The sequence below is a fragment of the Tubulanus polymorphus genome, chromosome 6 (assembly GCF_964204645.1).
Source record: "Tubulanus polymorphus chromosome 6, tnTubPoly1.2, whole genome shotgun sequence".
Taxonomy (NCBI): domain Eukaryota; kingdom Metazoa; phylum Nemertea; class Palaeonemertea; order Tubulaniformes; family Tubulanidae; genus Tubulanus; species Tubulanus polymorphus.
In genome coordinates this window covers 12,499,749-12,520,168 of record NC_134030.1, presented here as the reverse complement: position 1 = coordinate 12,520,168, position 20,420 = coordinate 12,499,749, and the positions used below count along the sequence as shown (strand labels likewise).

At 36.8% G+C, this 20,420-nt stretch overlaps 1 protein-coding gene across 4 annotated transcripts in view; it reads right to left on the bottom strand.

Annotated features, from left to right (window-relative positions):
- The window catches only part of LOC141906662 (peroxisomal carnitine O-octanoyltransferase-like), a 57,014-nt gene that overhangs the window by 36,480 nt on the left and 114 nt on the right, over positions 1–20,420 (bottom strand). For 2 of the 4 annotated variants that reach the window (XM_074795942.1, XM_074795945.1), the window contains exons 2-10: positions 11,285–11,383; positions 6,922–7,092; positions 6,702–6,826; positions 6,186–6,367; positions 5,987–6,114; positions 3,386–3,597; positions 1,942–2,055; positions 1,696–1,797; positions 1,528–1,611 (exon numbers count right to left, since the gene is read on the bottom strand). In XM_074795942.1, the coding sequence (XP_074652043.1) occupies positions 1,528–1,611; positions 1,696–1,797; positions 1,942–2,055; positions 3,386–3,597; positions 5,987–6,114; positions 6,186–6,367; positions 6,702–6,826; positions 6,922–7,092; positions 11,285–11,360 (1,194 nt within the window). In that variant the 5' untranslated portion in view covers positions 11,361–11,383. Of the gene's footprint in view, positions 1–1,527; positions 1,612–1,695; positions 1,798–1,941; positions 2,056–3,385; positions 3,598–5,986; positions 6,115–6,185; positions 6,368–6,701; positions 6,827–6,921; positions 7,093–8,469; positions 8,678–11,284; positions 11,384–20,420 lie in introns of those variants that run through there. The other 2 variants (XM_074795944.1, XM_074795943.1) reach the window with 2 other exon arrangements.

Below are 20,420 nucleotides of genomic sequence, written 5' to 3'. Positions count from 1 at the left end.
GCTAACAATTGTTTAAGATCAAGCACTTCATTTGTCAAAATGCTTATTTTGATCCCATTCAATAGTTAACTAACCCACATAACAGTACAAAATGGTTTTTTTTTTCAATAAACACTGAACTTAAAACTGAACTGAAAGCAGTACTTAAAAATAATTGCATAAACGGTAATAAAAGCATTGAAAACTTAATAAACTGGACTCACACTCTACCGTAGAGGTTGCGACATCTAACGCAGAGATTCAGAATTACAATATAGACCGAACCTGGTACCTGTTTCTGTTCACACGCATACCGGGTAGATTAAGACTGGTCCAAAATGTCTGAATGTACTTTCCAAATTAGCCCTTAACGTACTGGAGTTTCCCAGTAACAGCACTGGTAATGGTATCCCGCATAACATGGATTTGGTAACGCATGGGTATTTAACTTGATAGTCTGGTTTAAATACCTTGGAGCCTGCATCTCTTCTGGGATCAGACGACGGCTTCATCAACAGCCGATAGAACAGCGATTTCCGATTCACTATAGTAACTATCGTCCAATTTCCTTACTACGGATTCTACAGAAACAGGACCAAACACAGCCTACTTCCCTTTTCCGAAGAAACTTGCCACAGTAAGCACACCGATAAATGATAAGCAGGTGGCGTCACATGTCGGCTGGGGGTTGTGCTATTGAATATTTTCATCGCCGCTGACGAACTCAAACACGTAATCTATTAGACATAAAACAGATCATCGTCACATGTTTACAGTTCGTTTCATTCTGATCGGAACGCCGCATTATCGACATACCAAACGTAACGTATTACGGCGAAATGGTAACGGTTGGCAGGTCTCGTATATGGCTAGAAATGATGAATCAACCTATTCAATCATGCCGCCATTTTGTTAGTTCAATAACGCGCATCAGCTGATCCACCTCATTCAATGTAATGACGTCATGATGGAGGTCAAAACCGGCTCAACACAAATTATACATAACCAAGATTTTTGGGGGTTTCGTCTTTGAAAGCCCATAACTACCGAACAAAGCGTCGGATCTTTGCGAGATGAAGTGCTTCCGATACAAATAGCATTGAATTTTCACATGTGTTATTTTGGACAGTTAAAGATGCTGCATAAAAAAAACTTGCTCAAATAAATCGAATTTTCGAAACTTTATGGTAAATGTCTCAAAAACTATGAAACCCACAGCTTTCAACTTTGCGCACCATGAAGAAAAACCAATTACGAAATATATTTTTGCTTAATCCGTTCCATTCGCCCATTAGTAGTGAAATTACAGGCTACTGAAATTGTGTTTGAGAGTGCTAAAAATAGCTTTGAGCGTAGTGTTTTAAGCATACGAATGATTATTGATCGGCCAGACCGTTGGCATAGGCTAATGCGAGCTAAAAAAACTAAACATATTTTCTAGAAGTGCTCGCTTTGAAATTCAATTTAACCAATAAGATAACCAATTCATGGAAGTTTTACTAGACTCAAGCTTTACCATCTAAGGCATGTAACTAGACACAATCATACCTGCCATTTTCCCTGAGTGTGATAGATACATAAATCTACGAAATAGGTCATCTGACTTAGAACAATGCCATCAAAAGGCGAGTGCTGAAAAAAAGGTTTGACAAATATTTCATCAAGAAAATATCGACTTTTACTAAAAAGATCAAGCAATTATCTATTATTACTTACATCACAAGCTGTAGAAAATCCACCATTTTTGTAAAAAACAAAACCAACTGCCTTGTCAAACCAGCGATTTTTACCATCTCCCAGTAGACCTTGATGAAGTGCCTGAATAAGGTAACATATTCATTTTGTCGAGATACATATCAGGCAACATATTCATTTTGTCGAGATACATATTTTCCACTCTATGCCTTATTCATTTGATTTTCCATACTCATATAAATATATCATATATCCGTATACATATACCTCAGTTTTTGTAGCTGGCCTAGCATCATCTAATATGACTGTGAAGAGACTGGTATCAATTGCTCTGAGACATCTGTTGTTTTCTGGATGCAATGAACCAAGGTGCTGCCGATTCTGAAGTTGCAAAAATATGCATATACATAGCATTGAATTAGCATTTCAAAAGCCAAATATTGCTGTACAGCAGATAACGGGTTTTTGCATTAATGATTGTGTTACTCGGGAGCAATAAATCCGTTGTTCAAATTTGAGTCCTAAGCCCCATCATGTAATTGTAGAATTCAATTGGTGCCGCCATCTATCCCTTCACCGCCACTGCAAACTAATATCAGTGCAGCCAAATACAATTGTTTTGAATCGAGGGTGGTATCTAATACACCTTAACACTGGGCAGATTTTCTTCTGTTACGTGGAAGCAATAATTCTTATTGAATAGATTTCTCAAAATGCAGTCAAGTCCCACCATATAACTGCAAGTTCTGTCACTCATACCTCGATTCATTACAATGTTTTCAGTATCATCAAGTGCAGCCATCAATTGAATGAATGTGTCTTGAAAGCAGTGAGGATTCACCAGGAATCACATTGAATCAAGAAATGGCATTACTTTTATTAAAACCTATTTTACGATTTTTAATAACTCACAGCAATTCTATGGAGATGTTACGTAAAAACGAAAGATTGAAGTCCGGTGGGGACAGGATGAAGAGAACCTGTTCAGGAAATTAAAGGAAACGTTTACATTTTGACACCTACGCCAATTATAGTATGATGAGCAATTGAACATCTGTGATTCATGCATGTACTTAATGGTTAAAACCTGGTCGAATGTGTATATCAGTCACACGTTTCTTTCAATATAGCATAGTAAAAGCTGCTGCTACTTCCAGCTAAAAATGCAGTGGGACCTTGTTACAACGAAAGTGCTTACAACAAAATATCGTTTAGAATGAACAAACGGCTATAAAGAAGTAAATTTGGAGTCCCCAGGGCCAAATTCATCAAGTACAACAAAGTCAGTATTTCGATAGGCCAATAAAAACTGTTGATTGTTGAACAAATTGAACAAAATTTGCAAGACGAGAAAAAACTTAAATCAATTCAATTGTAGCGTGAACTTAACCTATATTTGCTAGGCGAGAAAAGCTTATTCGCTTGTAGCCTACAAATCGCATAGTCACAAATCATGAAGATTGGCACTACCTATCCAAAATGCATAGTGATGGAAAGAAGAACTTATACCCTATCAGAATACATATATTTCAATCCATTCTGCACTCTTCCATTGCCTTCATTCTGAGTGCCCTTTCTTTAGTCCAATTAGGCTTGTCCCTGGGCAACAACACATGTGATATATTATGTATAGGGATAACTAGTTGTTTTATGCATTAGCTATCAAAGCTATGTCGGAGTGCCTATAGGCCTAATGATCTCACGAAATTACCTCAGCCCATTTATCTCTATAATCAGCAGTTAACATGCCTAGGCCTGGTCCAGGATCCTCGTTATCACAGATATCGGATATATTCTGCAGTTGTATTTGTAGGTCAGGTGGTGTAACCAGCTCTCCTGTTGCATCCACAGCATCGACCATGAAGAAACGGCCAGATTTTTGTACCACAAAGTGGCGAGGATAGTTCTTCGAGTCTTCAGAAGCTACAAAAATAATATATGTATAATCATACCAATTTGCATAGATATTTACATAGATTGTTTTCTAATTGACATACAACTGTAGGTCTTTGTATCAGCATAGAAATACTATAATGTGACAATGCCATGTATGTCACCCCGGGTAAGTAAAAAGTAAAAGGGCAAGAAATTGAAGACACTAAACGTTCTAAAGGTTCTAAACGTATTGCATACTTCATAAACAGCAGTGTTTAATCACTTGTTCATTGACTTTGTAAGAATTATTTGTTAAAGTGGAACACAGATATACCTGCCTCAAACCTGGCCATATTTGATTACTGCTGAACTCCATTTTCAATAAAGGTGGAGAGCTTACCTGCCTTAAACCTCACACCAAGGCTCATGGAAATCGATCAAGAATTACTGGCTGTATTGTGTGAACAAGAGCATTCAAGATGGCTGCGCTGGCAGCCATATTTGAAGGCGGATGACCTACTTTTCGATAGGGTCCGACTTCACACCTGTTCAAACCCACTCATTAAATTTCATGAAAACTGATCCAGAATAAGAGGTTGTATAGTGCAAACAAGAAATTCAAGACGGCTGCCCTGGTGGCCATATGGGATGGACCGATAACCTCAATTTTGGGCATCTCCACATATTTTCACTCTATGATTAGGAGTAATCCATCAAGAATTGTAGCCTGTATTGTGCTAACAAGGTCTCAACAGGACAGCAGACACAGAGTAAAATTTGATAAGCAAACAGGAACACTGAATGTGTGATGTCACAATATATTTGCCTTTGTTCTGTGAAATCTATCAGTGCCCTCACCATAGCGATAAACAATAGATTCACAGTAATGCGTTCGATAATATTTCAGCCGCGAGCATTGAGAATAGCATTTTTCATGATATGGCAAAGTTTTAAAGCTTTAACAAATCATAAAAAGCTAAAACCCTATACAAGAGGACTTCAAAGTCCTGAGGTTCAAAGAAGCAAAGGCTGATGTATAAATCATGAATTACATAAAAGAAAGGCAAATTATAAAAAGAAATCAATATTCCATTAGAGTAGTTTGAAAAAAAAATTCAATTTGTTTTCCATTGGCGTTGCGCACGTGGTAATGTTATTGTTTACATCTGACGTCATCGGAAAATGAGGCGCACAGCTGAGCCTGCCTGTCAATCAACATAATTGGATTACACGAAAAATGCGCTTACTTGAAAAACTATGCAGTGTATCAATCTGGAATTTTCGGCACAATATCCAATGCTAAATACCTTACTTTAAAGGTTTATTTGGTGTAAATCGGATCACAAATATTTCTAATATTGTGTCGGTATTCCGACACGCTTCACGGGTAATCGGTTTTCGCGCCTTTTTCAGTGGGCGTTTACTGTACGTTTTGTGATTCAGTGTTACCACTCTTGTCAAGCTGCACGCACGCACGCTGCGAGCAGTAAATTATGTTGTATATAGAGTAAATAAAGTTCTGTTATTAAACACCAGCCTAACTCGTCTATATTCTGAGGACTAAGGAGACAAATATTTTGTTCATAACTTTTGAAGTAGAGCCGGTGTCGGCATCAATGTGTGGGTGTACGGTACGCTTACAACAGGCGCAGCATGGATTGTGTATTCATGCGTGAGTAGATGTAATCATTTGTTTTAACCGCTAAATCGGTGTTCATTACGCATGATTTAGAAAAATGATATTATTCAGAGTATTTAAATCTATTTATCATGATAATGATAATAATCTTAAGACAAATGAATATCTGTGGACCTATTTCATTACGGTATCACTCTCTGAAAAAAAAATCTTCCGATCCTGTCACGTCACTTCATGACAGCAACTTGACGATAGCTTAGGTTCTCATTCTTCGAACCAAAACTAGACTTTTGAGTGTCTCGATTGATAAATTTGAGAAATAATAGAGACATGTTTTACGAGAAGAACATACAATTCATACCATTGCTGCTGACAGCTGGTCTAATAGAAGGTGCTGGGCAGGGGTTTTCATTAAATGATACCATCAGGCAATACAATAATGAAATCAATCAGAACCTGATGTCATAAACTCCAAGAAGATGCCATTTACTACATGATGGTCAGCCTGTAACATGCTCAAAAAAATGTATGAACTGACCGACGGTTACGTAAGTCAAGTCCCCTTTCATTCGGTAGAGTGATAGGGACAATAATGTTGCAATTAAGAACACTTTTTCAGGTATACACTATGCACTAAAAATGCACCTCCAGGAAAGAACTTCTCATGGTTTCCGAATATTTGGCCATATCAAATTGAAATATAATTTTCATTCTTGAGATCATAAAGGGAATTTTTTTCACATGAGGCTCACATTTCACATTTATGATAATGAAAATAGTACCATGTTTTTTGCCTACCAGTTTTGAAATGAAAAACCAGTTCATCAACTTTCTCTCTCGGTATTTTACAAGCACTGTATAGATTTCTAAACTGATTCATACAAAGTGGGGTTCCATCCTTTTTCTTATGAACAGCTAGATTTTCCCTAAGAACGAAGAGGGGAATGTTAGTGATTTAGTTTTTAACTTATACAATACAATACTGGCTTACACTTACCTATGAAGGGTCTGCCAAAATTTTGTGGCATAATACACCAAAAGAGCTGCTCGTTCTATTTGAGTTCCTTCCTCTGGATGCCAGTAATGATCATGCATAGGACTAGGACCAGCAATATTCAAGACTGGAACTACAGGTTCTCGGGATGAGAGATAAGCGGCATCATCCCACCACTTAGCTAGCTGAAATATAAAAAAATATTGAGTATGCTTATGAAAATTATCATTCTTTACTTTTCATTAACAAAATTTACTTACAAAACAAGTATAAAAATCGGCAAAAAAATTCAGTTATATACTGGCCACAGCAATGATTTTACCGGGCCTAATCAATCCCTTGCCGGTATGTGTTTATTATTCTTCGCCAATTATTTCTGATCAGATCACTTGCAGATACACTCATTATATTGAGCGATAGAATCTTATAAACCATTGGAATGCACTATTGATATCATGTGACTTGTGGGAATTGATGCCAAAAGTAGCTGCTATCAGGAATAATACTTAGCCTATATACCCAGTTTCTTTCTATCTTTCCTCGTTCCTCCAATTTTGCCTGCAATTCTTTACCAATTCCATTTCTAAAATCCTCTGTTATCTTAACAGTGTTTGCATATTCGGCCTCACTTGCAACAGCTTTAACTAAAAGAAGATAAGCATACAATTCATAATTTTAGATAAGTGTATACATTTGCCGATTGCCAATCTTAGTCATTGGAAAAATTTATGAATCTTACCAGATGACAAATATCTTTGAATACTTTGGTTTAGAGAGCAAACAGGAAGCGAAGGCAGTGAATCCTGGTATTGGAATGTTTTTTCATTATAATTTAAGAAAGTTTCCTCGGGATTGCTTTCATAAAGTTTCGGATCGAACATACTGTAAGTGTTGACTTGACAGGCATGCACTGAAAAGAGAATATTAATGATGACCAGATAAACGGCAAAAGATTGAATCTAAAAATTTCCCATATGTCAAATTTGTTGCAATATTGAAAAATAGCTTCTAGTACATGCACTTAAGATAAAATCATGCAGTCAGCCAGTCAATTAACTATGAATATTCGAAGAAGATTAAGTACTTAACCAAGATGCAAAATTATTAACAAAATAATTTGTTGCAGATGAATCTACGTAGAATGTTATCTCAATCGAATAACTTCTAGCAAGGGGGACAATAGGGGGAATGAATTCACATTTTCATAATTTCACGGCCATAATTCACGCACTAAATTCATACAAACTGTTAGTTTTAATGAATAGACGGACTTTTTAGTCTCTCCATGTAGCCCCATTACTATGTTACATTTTTCTCCTTTCATTATATTTGTAACTACATCAGATAATGTAACATTGAATGAATAAATTTCAATATCAATAAACAGATGCATTAACGTAGTAATAACCCAACTACGGTACTCCAAACCGTTACATACGGGCAAATGAATGTCTATCAAGCCTCAGTTGCCATATGTCCATTATAAAAACCATATATCATAATATATTCATATCATATGAACCATTCTGACCGAATGGCCTTCAATCCCCAAACCAATCGATTGGTTTCCAAAGATTCATGGAAGCATGCTGAAATTCACGTCCATAAGTTCCTCTCAAATTCACATTTTCATGGAAAATTTTTCCTTGGTTTCACAAGATCACATATGAAGTTTGTCAAATTAATGGTTCCCGAAAAATCTATAGTCCCCCGATGGTTAGAGAGGAACATGAAATACAAGCAGCCACTAGTATTCAGTTTTAAGTGAAACTGAGCCAGTGCTCATTCACCAATTAGTACAGCATCTAGGGTGAAAGGGCTTACTATAGACAACATTAGCATACTGATCGTCGCAATCACTCATCACCAAAATTTTTGAGGATCTTACCTAATAAACTTTGCTGCGTATGATCGGAACATCTACTTTTTTAAAGAATCAATTATGGCCGCTAGTATGGCCCCATTCTTGCACGAGACTATTGACTGATATCAATAGCAATCACTAACAGTATGGAAGATGGGCTATCGATGCCACAACAAGACTCCAGAGGCCCATAGGTTATAATGATTGTCAATTCATCCATATAATGTCCAGTAACACCTTCCAGTAGAACTCAATACAGCATTGAGCAAAAATTGTATAAGGATAGAATTTTTTTATGAAAATCACAAAGGAAGCTGTAAAATCATTTGACACCATTAAGCAGGTCATTTCTAATACCGTAACATTAGTGCATAAATCAATGAAACATAAATAAATACATGCTAACAAAGCACCAGGAATTACAGTGGACTTCTCTCAACTCCAATCCTATTAAGTCAAAAATCGGTTGAACTCGGCATATGTTGAAATTTCAAACTTCTCTCAACTCGAATATCTTAACGACCTCCGGGCAGCAACCATAAGTATCGGTAAAAACATGCATGTGTTTACTTCTTTGATTAGTAGGCTACCAGTAGTAGACAATACATCGCTCATGGAGACATTCAGTCGTTCAGCACATACACAATCTCCAGCTTGGTTAGCGATCCTAAAACCTGAAAATGAACGGCTCGTTGCCCGTTCACATGTTAAAAAGTTCACTACAGTAATACGATTCAAGCGGCAGTTCAAGTCCATGATCATTCATTTTTCTTCGCACCACGTAAATTTTTGGGAGGTAAAAAAGGGACAAAAAACAAGCTTAACTTTAACGGAATTAACTTTTATTTTTTCATGTTACAGAACGTTTTATTGAGGTTTTATTATTTTATTTTTTTACCAATTTTATAAAAAAAACCCAACTCGAATTACGCTTAACTCGATGATTTTTTTTGGTCCCAATGAATTCGGGTTGAGCGGAGTCTACTGTAACAGCTAGATTGCGTGCATACTGGTCAAGAATCATGCCTTAAATGCATTGAACTGATGTAAATCTCAGTGTTAGAGTTAACGAATAAAACCCACAGTTACTTCTGTAAAAACAGTTTATTGCCTTACAGTTTCAAGGTTCAAACTAAACCTCATCATCAGAGGAACAAAAAATACGATAATTATACTCCAAACTGTAAGGCAATAAACTGTTTTTACAGAAGTAACTGTGGGTTTTATTCCTTAACAATGCCTTAAATTATTGGATTTCACCCAGAGGATTTTGTTAATTTCCATCAAATTTGTGAATTGTAGTTAGTGCCCAATATACTTTTGAGTGTGCAACATATTATTGAAATAATACTACTTCTGACATCTTCGATCGCATTACACATATATAACTTCATCGTGATAATAAAATCCAGAATACCTCAATACAGCATTGAGCAAAAATTGTATAAGGATAGAATTTTTTTATGAAAATCACAAAGGAAGCTGTAAAATCATTTGACACCATTAAGCAGGTCATTTCTAATACCGTAACATTAGTGCATAAATCAATGAAACATAAATAAATACATGCTAACAAAGCACCAGGAATTACAGTGGACTTCTCTCAACTCCAATCCTATTAAGTCAAAAATCGGTTGAACTCGGCATATGTTGAAATTTCAAACTTCTCTCAACTCGAATATCTTAACGACCTCCGGGCAGCAACCATAAGTATCGGTAAAAACATGCATGTGTTTACTTCTTTGATTAGTAGGCTACCAGTAGTAGACAATACATCGCTCATGGAGACATTCAGTCGTTCAGCACGTACACAATCTCCAGCTTGGTTAGCGATCCTAAAACCTGAAAATGAACGGCTCGTTGCCCGTTCACATGTTAAAAAGTTCACTACAGTAATACGATTCAAGCGGCAGTTCAAGTCCATGATCATTCATTTTTCTTCGCACCACGTAAATTTTTGGGAGGTAAAAAAGGGACAAAAAACAAGCTTAACTTTAACGGAATTAACTTTTATTTTTTCATGTTACAGAACGTTTTATTGAGGTTTTATTATTTTATTTTTTTACCAATTTTATAAAAAAAACCCAACTCGAATTACGCTTAACTCGATGATTTTTTTTGGTCCCAATGAATTCGGGTTGAGCGGAGTCTACTGTAACAGCTAGATTGCGTGCATACTGGTCAAGAATCATGCCTTAAATGCATTGAACTGATGTAAATCTCAGTGTTAGAGTTAACGAATAAAACCCACAGTTACTTCTGTAAAAACAGTTTATTGCCTTACAGTTTCAAGGTTCAAACTAAACCTCATCATCAGAGGAACAAAAAATACGATAATTATACTCCAAACTGTAAGGCAATAAACTGTTTTTACAGAAGTAACTGTGGGTTTTATTCCTTAACAATGCCTTAAATTATTGGATTTCACCCAGAGGATTTTGTTAATTTCCATCAAATTTGTGAATTGTAGTTAGTGCCCAATATACTTTTGAGTGTGCAACATATTATTGAAATAATACTACTTCTGACATCTTCGATCGCATTACACATATATAACTTCATCGTGATAATAAAATCCAGAATAACAGGAAATAAAAGGAAAATTAAGGAATTTATTTTCATCTTCAGAGTGAAGAGTATATACTTGATTGTCTTTTATGTGGTCACATGATCCATGGATGTAAGAAACAAATTAAGTGACAAGATAGTTACTTTATCATGGTATAGTGCTACCAATCATGAAGTTAATCAATATTATAAGGATATTGTTAAAGGTAGGCGAGCGTATTTTTTCGCCCGATCGCGACAATTAAAGTTGTCAGCGAATTCGCTGATGAATTTATACACCCGATGCGAGCGGGCACACGTAGCGATCAAACCGAAATTCGGTCAGTGACTGCCACTTGAGAGAGTTAACAATTCACATGATATCAACAATACATCATGTTGGTTGATAAAAATGTATCGCTCGGCGGAATTCGTTAATAATCGGGCGAAAATATCAAACATGTTTGATACAGGCGATTTGCCGGGCGATCGAGTCGGCCGAATTTTTCCGGTGATTTATAAATTTGCCGCGATCGGGCGAAAAAATAGGCTCGTGTGCCCCTACCTTTAGATATAAAGGATACAAATTTAAAGTGTAGCAGAGAGCATTCACTAATTAAGCCATGTTGAATTATTATGATTTGAATTAGGTCTACCAACCAGATTTGATGTAGTTCCGGAACCTACATACCTCTTAGAGTGCTGCTGTTTGCACGTGTCAACATATTATAGTTGAAGTACAAAAATCGTGAACACAAACGATTCATAAGTATGATTTACTGAAAGGAAACTTTTCAATGAAAGTTAATATAAATATAGGTCAATACTGTCATTTCAAACATGGACTGAAGCAAAGGATCATAATGCTCCTAAAGAAATACTAGAGATGTAGGTTTAAATCGTGGATCACAATGAACAAAATAGGGGATTGAGGAAATTAAATTCTTATAGGGGCTTAAATGCAATAGAAAGTAGTTGCTAATTATGTACACACTTTTGACAACAAAGAGCACCACTCTGACCGACTCAGTAACCAAACAGAGTTAGGTTACTCAGCAACCTAACATAGTTAGTCACCAAAATTGATCCAAACCTACATCTATCTACCATTTTCTAAAATTACGGGCAATTCCTAAATCGTCCAATGGAATTGTGTTACTCCGAAACATGGATAATGACAGAAAGCAACCAAAATTCAGGAATTATCTCGTCTCATGAATTTGTATATTTCTTTTTGCCTAGATATTCTTTAAGCGGTAATGGATGGGGTTTTTTTCTAGAATATGAAACATATGAAATAGAATATGAAATCAACTGAACTAACCCATAAACATAATGGCAGATGGTTATCACGTCTATCCGATGGGTAAAGTCGATTGCATCTCCCTTAATTTTCAAGGTCTTTTCTATGAAACTCTCATAATCACTTAACTTGGTAAAAATTTCAAAATTTTTTGTTGAGGAACCAAAATACGATTTTTGAAGGAGAGAACCAAGGACAAAAATTTGAAAAACTAAATATTTTCTCAAAACACTTCGCATATAGGCTTAAATGAAGATGAAAGATCTCAATGTTCTGATTAAAATACGTATCAACATGACCTATTTTGAGTGACATATTGAAATGTGAGTGAGGCCCATTTCGTACATGAGAGTTTGGTGCTGGTTTGTAAGGTTCCATATCGCATACATCACACAAACTTGAAAATTGGACCAAATGACCCGCAATTGAAATGCTTAAGACTGATTAAAAATTAGACAGAAGCAGATTAAGAATTTCAGGGAAAAATTGGTCCATTGGTTTCGGCGAATTTGCAATTCTATTGAAAGTTAACCCTTTCAATACCACATAGTCTCCGCTGCTGTACCGGAGGGAATTTAGGGGTTTATAGCTGGGTATATTTGAGGCTTCATAGAGTTGGATATAAGTGAACTTGAGGTCAAGGTCACATACTCCAAGATGGCTGCCATGAAAAGAATACACGAAAAAGTTTCAGATAAACTGCTCTGTCTCCCAGGAAAATGCACTGATCTATTCAATTTCAACTGAAATTGTATGCCATATATCCTGACTTTATGTAGTAAAAATTTCAAAGCAATAGAACAACTAAAAGATTTATTTTTCCACTCATTTACACACTTTTCCAGTATATGTCGGAATGCCGGATGTAAGGGGTTTCATTGGGGTATAATTTCAGGCCTCAGAAAATTGTTACCTATGTATTTGACAATGATATATTATATACCATGGTGTTGATAACCTTTGGGCTTACAAATAAGACAAACAATTTGGATATATATGACCTTGAGGATGGTCAGGTTCTGGTTCTTCATTATTGTTATTGGTGTCCGTTGCCAAGACAACCGGATCAACAGCGTCTAAAAAAATTGTCACTGATTTCATTTTCATCATCAAAAAAATCATTGCCGGCACTAAACCTATTTTCTGTCACATCATCTGAACTGCACTGTCATATTCGTTGTCACTCTCAATTTGTCCACTACCAAATTCCAAGTCACCAGCATCACTGTCAGCATTATATATGCGCTGCTAAACCGCTTCATCTAGCCAAATTGTTTTTTCCTTGCTGCCGCCATCTTGGATTTTATGCAGATGGCAGCACCAGCTGATACTGATAGATATGGGCTTCTAGAGGCGTTTTTATGAGCATCCGATTTTTGCGATCGATCGTAGGAACGCATTTACGAGCACCGATTTTTGCAATCGATTTCACGATCGGCGTTTTTACGAACACGATTTTCCGATCGATTTTTGAAATCGACCAACTCGCTCGGCGAGCGATTTGGCGATTTGATTTCCAAGATGGCGGCACCGGGTAGTTCAAAACCATACATTTTTTCCTCAACGTCGCCATATTTATGTCATGTGATTAGCCAAATCCATCGTCATTTTTACGAACGTTCGATTCGATCGTACCATCGGAGCAAATCGTTCACGAAATCGATCGCAAAAATCGGATGCTCCTAAAAACGCCTTAGAAGGGTTAAGCGATACCGTATCACGTACGGTACGGGTGTGCTAGCTTGCCAATTTGTACCGTATGCCATACGGTAGTGGTATCGGAAGGGTTAAGGGAGATGCATAATACCTAAGAATCAGCCATACAGTGTGAAACATATAGAATTGTCCCTCATACTATCCGCTGCACCCAGAGCAAATAGTCGATTACTATGTGCCCTACAGGGATAGGTGTGTGACTGCTGACGAAGACTTGGCTGCTCGTCACAGACGTCATAAATTTTGTATTGTTGAAAAGTCAAATTTTATTATGCCTACGTAATATATGAATGACCCCTTGAATGAAACAAACTTATTGTTGCCAAAAACAGATTAGCAAGGCCAAACCCCCTCACCCAGCTACCTAACTGGACAATATTGAAAATCTGACAATAGGCCTACTGTCGCCTTCTGTCTCTTCCTGAGGAAGGTTGGATCAATGGAGAACGGCCTCTTAGGTGCATAGGTAGTTGTCACCGATGACGGGAAACCTTATCCAGAGCTGCCAACCGTTCTTATTTTTCTGTAACCGTTCTGTACAATCGTGTGAAAATATGGTTTTTTACCAGCTCATGTATTTGTCTTTCCCTATAGAAGGGCACACAATAAGACTAAATTATTTCCACCTCAATGACAACCCAAACAAAATTAACAGTCCCAAAATCATTTATCTAGGCTAATATAACCCGCTAGAACTTTTTGGCTAATTATGTTTGTTGCTCTATCGAATCATTCCAGTATCTAAGTTCACATTACTGAATGCCTCTTTAAGTCTTTCAGTGCCCGTGTGTAATTTGAGAAAAACCCTAAGAATGCCCATCATTGTTAACTAAAAAGTAGGATAATCAGTAGTACCTTTGGAGCTCCATAGGGTGAAAACTGTATGAGATAGAGCTTTATGGTAATCAAAATGTTTGTAGGGTATGACCCTTGGAAAATTGTGGTGATAATTTTTCTTACTGAAAGTGACGTCTTATGGAAATGAGCTAGCTAATTTGCATGAATTATAGTCGGTGACCTTTTTATTTGATCACCCCCTAAAATTTAAATAAATTTCAGGTAGGCCCCTATGAAAATGAACAAATGGGTATTAAGCCTCAGCTAACAGCTGACAATGGAATATTTTATGTCTACATGGGTAATTATAATTAGAAAATGAGCTTATGATTAGAAATGAGCTTATAATTAGATCACGTGACCTCCGGATAGGTACCCGCTACTTTCAAATGCAAAAAAAATCAAATATTTTGAAATGCAACACCACAAAAACTCAGCATAAAAACAATCTAATGGGCGCTGCCATTTAATCAAGCCATCTAGCGGCAGATTTCTCTGCTGATCTCTCTAACTAGGGGTCCAGGGACACCATGCCCACTTGGGAAGTGGTTTCAAATGCTCAGAAATCGAACATTTCAATATTCAACGCCCCTGATGACCATATACAAAAGCCAGTGACCTTGAAACTAACCACAATCATAGAACATGTCAGCAGCTACGATTTTGTAATTGGTTGTGATAACCAAATATGCCTCGCTACCAATTTAATATGGAAATACTAAGTTATTCTACTATTCAACGACCCCTGGTGGGGGTAACTTGGAATTCCTGAAAAAAATTCCGGATTTTTCTGGAAATTTCCAGAAATCTCATTTAGTGTTTAGAGGACTTGGGTTAAGTGTTTAGTGTTCAAGGAGTCAGGATTTGGGGTTTAAGGGTTAAGAGGGTTCAGGGTTTAGTGTTCAGAGGTTTAGGTTTTTTAGGGGGTCAAGCTTTAGAGTACCATAGTTTATAAGTTTAGGGTTCAGATGGTTAGAATCACAAACCATTACACAAGTGCTGCCACCAGGCAACCAGTCTTTGTAAACATGGTCAGCTGTTGCAAAATGTTTTTGGTTTACCTTTGTCAGCAGTATGAGGTTGGCATTGAGCCAATCCATGTAAAATCGCGGTAGCCTACGTTTTTTTATGTGAGAATTTTCTTCATTGGTTCTCGGGGTTATACGACGTATAATCGATGCGATTGAAGACATGACAAAATATTGCTAACTAAAAACTTGAAGCGAGAGATATTCATTGCAAATGAACTAAAACATGGCGGATTTAGGTTCCAATTTCCGGTTCTGACTAGCAGCCAGAACTTGAATTCGCCGATATCTTGTATTACAGTTATGTGACATCATCGGGAAATCCCATTCACAGAAGTTCTGAATCTGATCTTCTGACTCTGAAAAATCCTCGGCCTTGCCCTCACCTAGTTAGTTACCTAATCGTTGGTGGTAAGCTTTTTATAATCGGATGGGCTTATACCAACGTTAGGGATGACAAGGACCAAAACACGGTTGAAAAAAGTAACACTTCAAAAATATACTTTCTATTCACTTCAGTCCACAATTAATGGCTTAATTCACAAACTAACACAGGTACCTTTCGAAATAATCCAATTTTATGTATGTTTCGAGTGATTAATCAACATTATTTTGAGAAATTAATTAATTTCTCCACAAATTTCGCCATTGGCCGCCATTTCTCTGTATTGCACATGTGGCATGATAAGACAAGGGGACCTACAAGGATTTATATAAAACTTCCAAGACGAAACGACAATTTTTATTTTTGATGGTTTTCCAACTTATATTTCAAATCTTCGTGTTTTCCATAACAAATAATGAAATAATAAATTTCTGGTAAAAGAAAAATGTGAATAAGTGTTGATTTCTTAATTTTTTTTAATTTCGTCGTTTCGCTTCGTTAGTTTGTGCTGTTGTCCTGGCCTCAGTCCACAGATGCCAGCACCTCCAGTAATTTTCAAAATGGCAGCTGTTGACTGGACGGAAATTTACTCTCACTTTACGGCCGATTTTCACATGGATTAAGATCGTCAGGTGAGGTGTTATAGGTATCAGACAAACTAAGAATCTGTTGTGCGTCGATTACAACAAAAATTAGACGGATATCTTAAGAGACAATGAAATGCCAGGCAAATTACTCGTCAGTCAAATTGGCTGACGAAGATTTCATACAAAAATGACCTTCCCATTCCTGACTGGTTTGTGAAAATATCCGATCGTGAAACTAAACCACAGACAGGTTACTGACTAGCCCTCGCCCAGCCACTACGCCTACAGCACTTCAACTAGCCAGTATGACTTTGTTTGAGCTCTCTATATGTGGACTAGTCTGAATACCAGTCGTTGTTACGGTTCTGTACAACGTCTGACGCTAAAGTATCATATAGAGGTTAACTCCTGTTAATTGCAATGCAACAACTGATTTTAGTGTCAAATCAAACCTTTGTACTAAAATAAATAAATTAGTTACCTTGTTGACTTTGAAAACGTGTTTTATAATGAATTTTTTGATGATTTAAATCGCGAACCGGGGAATTTATTGATTTGATTTGAATTGATTGCCACTATCGGGATTTCCAATACGGACTAAATTCATAAAATGTGAAAATTCAATATGTCTCTCTTAAATTACTCTAAATGTTATTTTTTGTTGATAAAACGCATAGATTTTGGTAAATTTTAACCTTAATAATTTGAAACAAGAATAATATCTGCCTTGACACCAAGTTTAAGTTCGAATCCGTAATTTACACTCCCATCATGCACCACGAAAAGCCGCCATATTTGTTATGTTGCTTCACTTCAACTGTTTTTTGACGCAACTAGTCAAAAGTTTTGAGCTACTACGATCGTCAAAAGCTACTTAGGATTACAAATTTATGCACAAACAATAGTTAACTTCCATCTGATTACAGAACAGTCAGTTTGAGGTAAGTTGATGGTGTTTTAAGGGGTGAAATAGACGCTCAAAGCCTCGTCCCTCAAAATAAGGGACGAAAATTAACCTTATATGAGCACTTTCGCCCTAGACGTTGTTTCAGGAACAACGGCTAGGTACTCAAATTTCTTGGATTTGAACATTGTTACCATGCCTACGCCACCCTGATTTAGTTGTTGAGACCCCACAAGAAAAATAACTTCATTTCGTAGGCATGGTGACAATGTAAAAATTCAAGAAATTTCACAAAATGGTGGATTTTCTCTCTCATTCAACTGGACTTAAGGAGTCTTTTTGCCAATCCATCTAATTGGTACAGAACTGGGAATATATCGGATATTCAGTTGTTGTCCGCGATTTTTGGCATTCTGTTAAGACATAAATGAGGTATGTACCCCAAAAAGTAAGCAAAATATCCCAGAAAAACTGGTCTCATCAATTAATAGACGGACGCCGGGCGCCGAAGGCGCCCGGAGGACGTCCCTTTGGTAAACGCGTATATGTGGGTACTACGTAGTGTCTTCTTAACCGATTCTGACTAGCTGACAAAGACAGAAAAAAATGACGTCACTTGACGTCCGGTTTGAAGTTCATGGGGAAATCGGAAGTAGAATTACGTCACGCTAAAATCCGGCATTCCACTAACTAAAATACGGTAACTTATGGATCGGGTTATTTCAGAATGTATTTATTTCATGAAATTTCGAACAAGATTGGGTTGATGAATAGTTTAACAATGAACCGCGTTGATCGATCGAGTTGAAAATAGCTGAAATTCCCTTAGCAACAGGGGCGAATTCATAATAACAAAACGCGGCCGCGGCCCGGTGCCACGCGGCGGTTCGGCGCGCAGGTTCGAATCCCGGAGAATTACGCTCTCGCGCGCGCAGCTGTCATTCTCAGCGGCAGCACTGAAATACACTTTTTTAATCAAAAGTAACGACCCTAAGAACTGCGGTGAGAGTCGCGTTAGAGTCGTAAAATTTCTCGGCCAGCGCGGCGGCGGATCGGCACGGCGTACTCGCTCTCGAGCAGCAGCAACATCGCGGTCGGCAAAAACATTAGTCTCCGCCCCTTCTTCACCAAATAAGGAATTCGGAACCGCTGGCCGCGTGCACTGCTTATTTTGAACCGTATTCCAGGCGGATTAGAAAGAAATGTATATTTTTCGCAAGAGAAATCAATTATTGTACTGACATTCGCATTTCCTGCTAATTCGAGTTTTTTCTAGCAGAAAATAATTTTCCGATTTGTGCGTTTCAACGCGTATTCGATTTTTTTTCTTTTTGAAGGTAATTAAGAAATGCGTTGTAATCTTCTCTCATCTTCCTTTTATTTCCAAATGGAGCTAATTTCTAAATTAACTACCAGGTCAAAATTCTTCAATATTGCAAAAACCCCTCTCAGTTCCCACCGAAATGTCATTGGTTACATTATGGTTTCACAAAGAGTTTTAAACCATTAAAAAATGACACTTTATCTAAATCGAAAGAATAATCTTTTTAGCAGACAGTGGTACCGATACCTGATTTATAAGAAATTTTTCAAGTTTTTTTCTCGCAAAAATTAAAATATTAAATTTCATTTGATCTTATAATATAAGATTAAAGAATTATGAGGTTTGATTCATTTCTGAAATTTGGGCTTATAATATATCAAGCCCAAATTTCAGAAATGAATCAAAACTTACAGTTACAGTTTCATCTTCTTTCTTCCCACCCCTTAACTCGAGCATTAATTTTAAATTTTCCAAGTTTTGACTAAGTTGATTTAATTTCTTCATTAATTCATTGCTTTGGGTTTAACTACAGTACAATTTCAATATGGAATATTGGAGTTGATTCTCTTTCCAGTTTCATTAACAACATTTAAGTGTTCTCCTTGTCACTTAGTCAGTAACCTGTCTGTGGTTTAGTTTCACGATCGGATATTTTCACAAACCACAGTCAGGAATGGGAAGGTCATTTTTGTATGAAATCTTCGTCAGCCAATTTGACTGACGAGTAATTTGCCTGGCATTTCATTGTCTCTTAAGATATCCGTCTAATTTTTGTTGTAATCGACGCACAGCAGATTCGTAGTTTGTCTGATACCTATAACACCTCACCTGACGATCTTAATCCATGTGAAAATCGGCCGTTAAGTGAGAGTAAATTTCCGTCGGGTCAACAGCTGCCATTTTGAAAATTACTGGAGGTGCTGGCACCTGTGGACTGAGGCCAGGACAACAGCACAAACTAACGAATCGAAACGACGAAATTGAAAAAAATTAAGAAATCAACACTTATTCACATTTTTCTTTTGCCAGAATTTATTATTTCATTATTTAATATGGAAAACCTGAAGATTTGAAATATAAGTTGGAAAACCATCAAAAATAAAAATTGTCGTTTCGTCTTGGAAGTTTTATATAAATCCTTGTAGGTCCCTTTGTCTTATCATGCCACATGTGCAATACAGAGAAATGGTGGCCAATGGCGAAATTGGTGGAGAAATTAATTAATTTCTCAAAATAATGTTGATTAACCACTCGAAACATACATAAAATTGAATTATTTCGAAAGGTACCTGTGTTAGATTGTGAATTAAGCCATTAATTGTGGACTGAAGTGAATAGAAAGTATATTTTTGAAGTGTTACTTTTTTCAACCGTGTTTTGGTCCTTGTCATCCCTAACGTTGGTATAAGCTCATTCGATTATAAAAAGCTTACCACCAACGATTAGGTTACTAACTACTTGTCACTGACAATATTTTGAGTGTTTTCGACTTCGTTACCCCCTACTTGAGGTTGTTTTCCCCAATCGCTATCATTTCTTACTATGAAAATTTGAACCAAGCTGTGACGAGGCGTCCGTCACTTAGATTTCATCTATTACATATTAAATAGACATTAGACTATATGTCGACATGTTTCAACTTATCCGAAAGACATAATTCATCACGTGTCAACCAAAACTATGATAACATATCAATAGCGTTTGTGAATCTCTACAAAGCAAGACTCTCTGTAATTTGAAAAA